Source organism: Colobus angolensis, unplaced genomic scaffold (genome assembly GCF_000951035.1).
Source record: "Colobus angolensis palliatus isolate OR3802 unplaced genomic scaffold, Cang.pa_1.0 Scaffold239, whole genome shotgun sequence".
Taxonomy (NCBI): domain Eukaryota; kingdom Metazoa; phylum Chordata; class Mammalia; order Primates; family Cercopithecidae; genus Colobus; species Colobus angolensis.
The window spans coordinates 160,046-161,449 of NW_012115588.1; the positions used below are offsets into that span (position 1 = coordinate 160,046).

The window sequence follows — 1,404 nt, forward strand, 5'->3', positions numbered from 1 at the left end:
ACAAGTGTTAAATGAATAAATGCCTTTCAAGATGGCGGAGCACCTCCCCCCCCCCGCAAAAAAACAGTAAATGCCTACATTTCTTGTTCTGATAGCTTCCCACCACACACCAAAGGTTACTCAAGGACAGCTGCCACCAGAGCTGCTGCAAAAACATGGTTTTCACTGGCTGTAGCTTCACAGTCAACTCCTCAAGCAGAAGACTAAAATATTATTTCTTTTTAGAAGATCTTGGTTGAAGGAGAACATATCAATATGGAGAACAGATCTCTGCTTCTCGAATTCAAGAAAAACCATTAACTAATCTATCAACTTTTCTCTGATATGGTGTGCCAGAGTGCTCTGTGAAGAATCCTTTTCCATCCCTACCACATGTCTGGGTGAAGGGAGAGGAGGGGGTGGCAAGCTGCCAGTACACTAGCAGGCACTCCTGGTGATGCTATGGTCTCTGCTCCCTTTCTGCTGGTAGTAGTAGGCATGTTTTCTGGCAGCTGCAGCAGCTTGATGTTGGGGGGAGGAAGGGGCCACCCACCAATCACCTCTTCTTGAAGCCGTATTTTTTGCGTTCATAGAAGAGGTCTGTTTTAGAGCTCCCCAGATTGACAATCTTTGGGCAGCCATCTCTCTGGAAAACAGAACAGAGAAGTTGTTAAGTCTTTGAGCCTGAATCAAGAGTGACTTAAGATAAAAAATTTAAGCCCAGTGTGGTAGCATGTGCCTTTAGTCCCAGCTACTACGCATAAGGCCGAGGCAGGAGGATTGCTGGAGCCCAGGAGTTTGAGGCTGTAGTGAGCTATGATCATGCCTGTGAATAGCCAGCTACTGTACCCCACTGTAGGCAACACAGCGAGAACCCCATCTCTTGGGGAAAAAAAAATTGGTCAGAGTTCAAATTCTCATTTTAGTATTTGAAGAACCCAATAAATGGGTTTGTAAATGTGTCCAAACATCAGTATCTCCTTCATTGGGAGGCCAAGATCAGCACTGTTTCTTCCCTATCTCTTAGCACTTATGAAAGATCATTTGCAGGCTGGGCACGATGGCTCATGCCTATAATCTCAGCACTTTGGGAGGCCAAGGCAGGTGGATCACCCGAGGTCAGGAGTTCAAGACCAGCCTGGCCAATGTGATGAAACCCTGTCTCTACTAAAAATACAAAAATTAGGCAGACGTGGTGGTGCGTGCCGGTAGTCCCAGCTACTCAGGAGGCTGAGGCAGGAGAATCGTTTGAACCCAGGAGGCGGAGGTAGCAAGTGACCCGAGATTACGCCACAGCACTCCACTCCAGCCTGGGTAACAAGAGAGAAATTCCAGGCCGGGCGCGGTGGCTCAAGCCTGTAATCCCAGCACTTTGGGAGGCCGAGACGGGCGGATCACGAGGTCAGCAGATCGAGACCATCCTGG

General features: G+C 48.3%; 1 protein-coding gene across 2 annotated transcripts in view; it reads right to left on the minus strand.

Annotated features, from left to right (window-relative positions):
• PHF5A (PHD finger protein 5A) overlaps positions 1-1,404 on the minus strand; it is a 10,069-nt gene continuing 8,665 nt past the window's right edge. For both annotated transcript variants that reach the window (XM_011945078.1, XM_011945077.1), the window contains one exon: positions 1-625. In XM_011945078.1, coding sequence (XP_011800468.1) covers positions 536-625 — 90 coding nt within the window. In that variant the 3' untranslated portion in view covers positions 1-535. The remainder of the gene's footprint in view (positions 626-1,404) is intronic.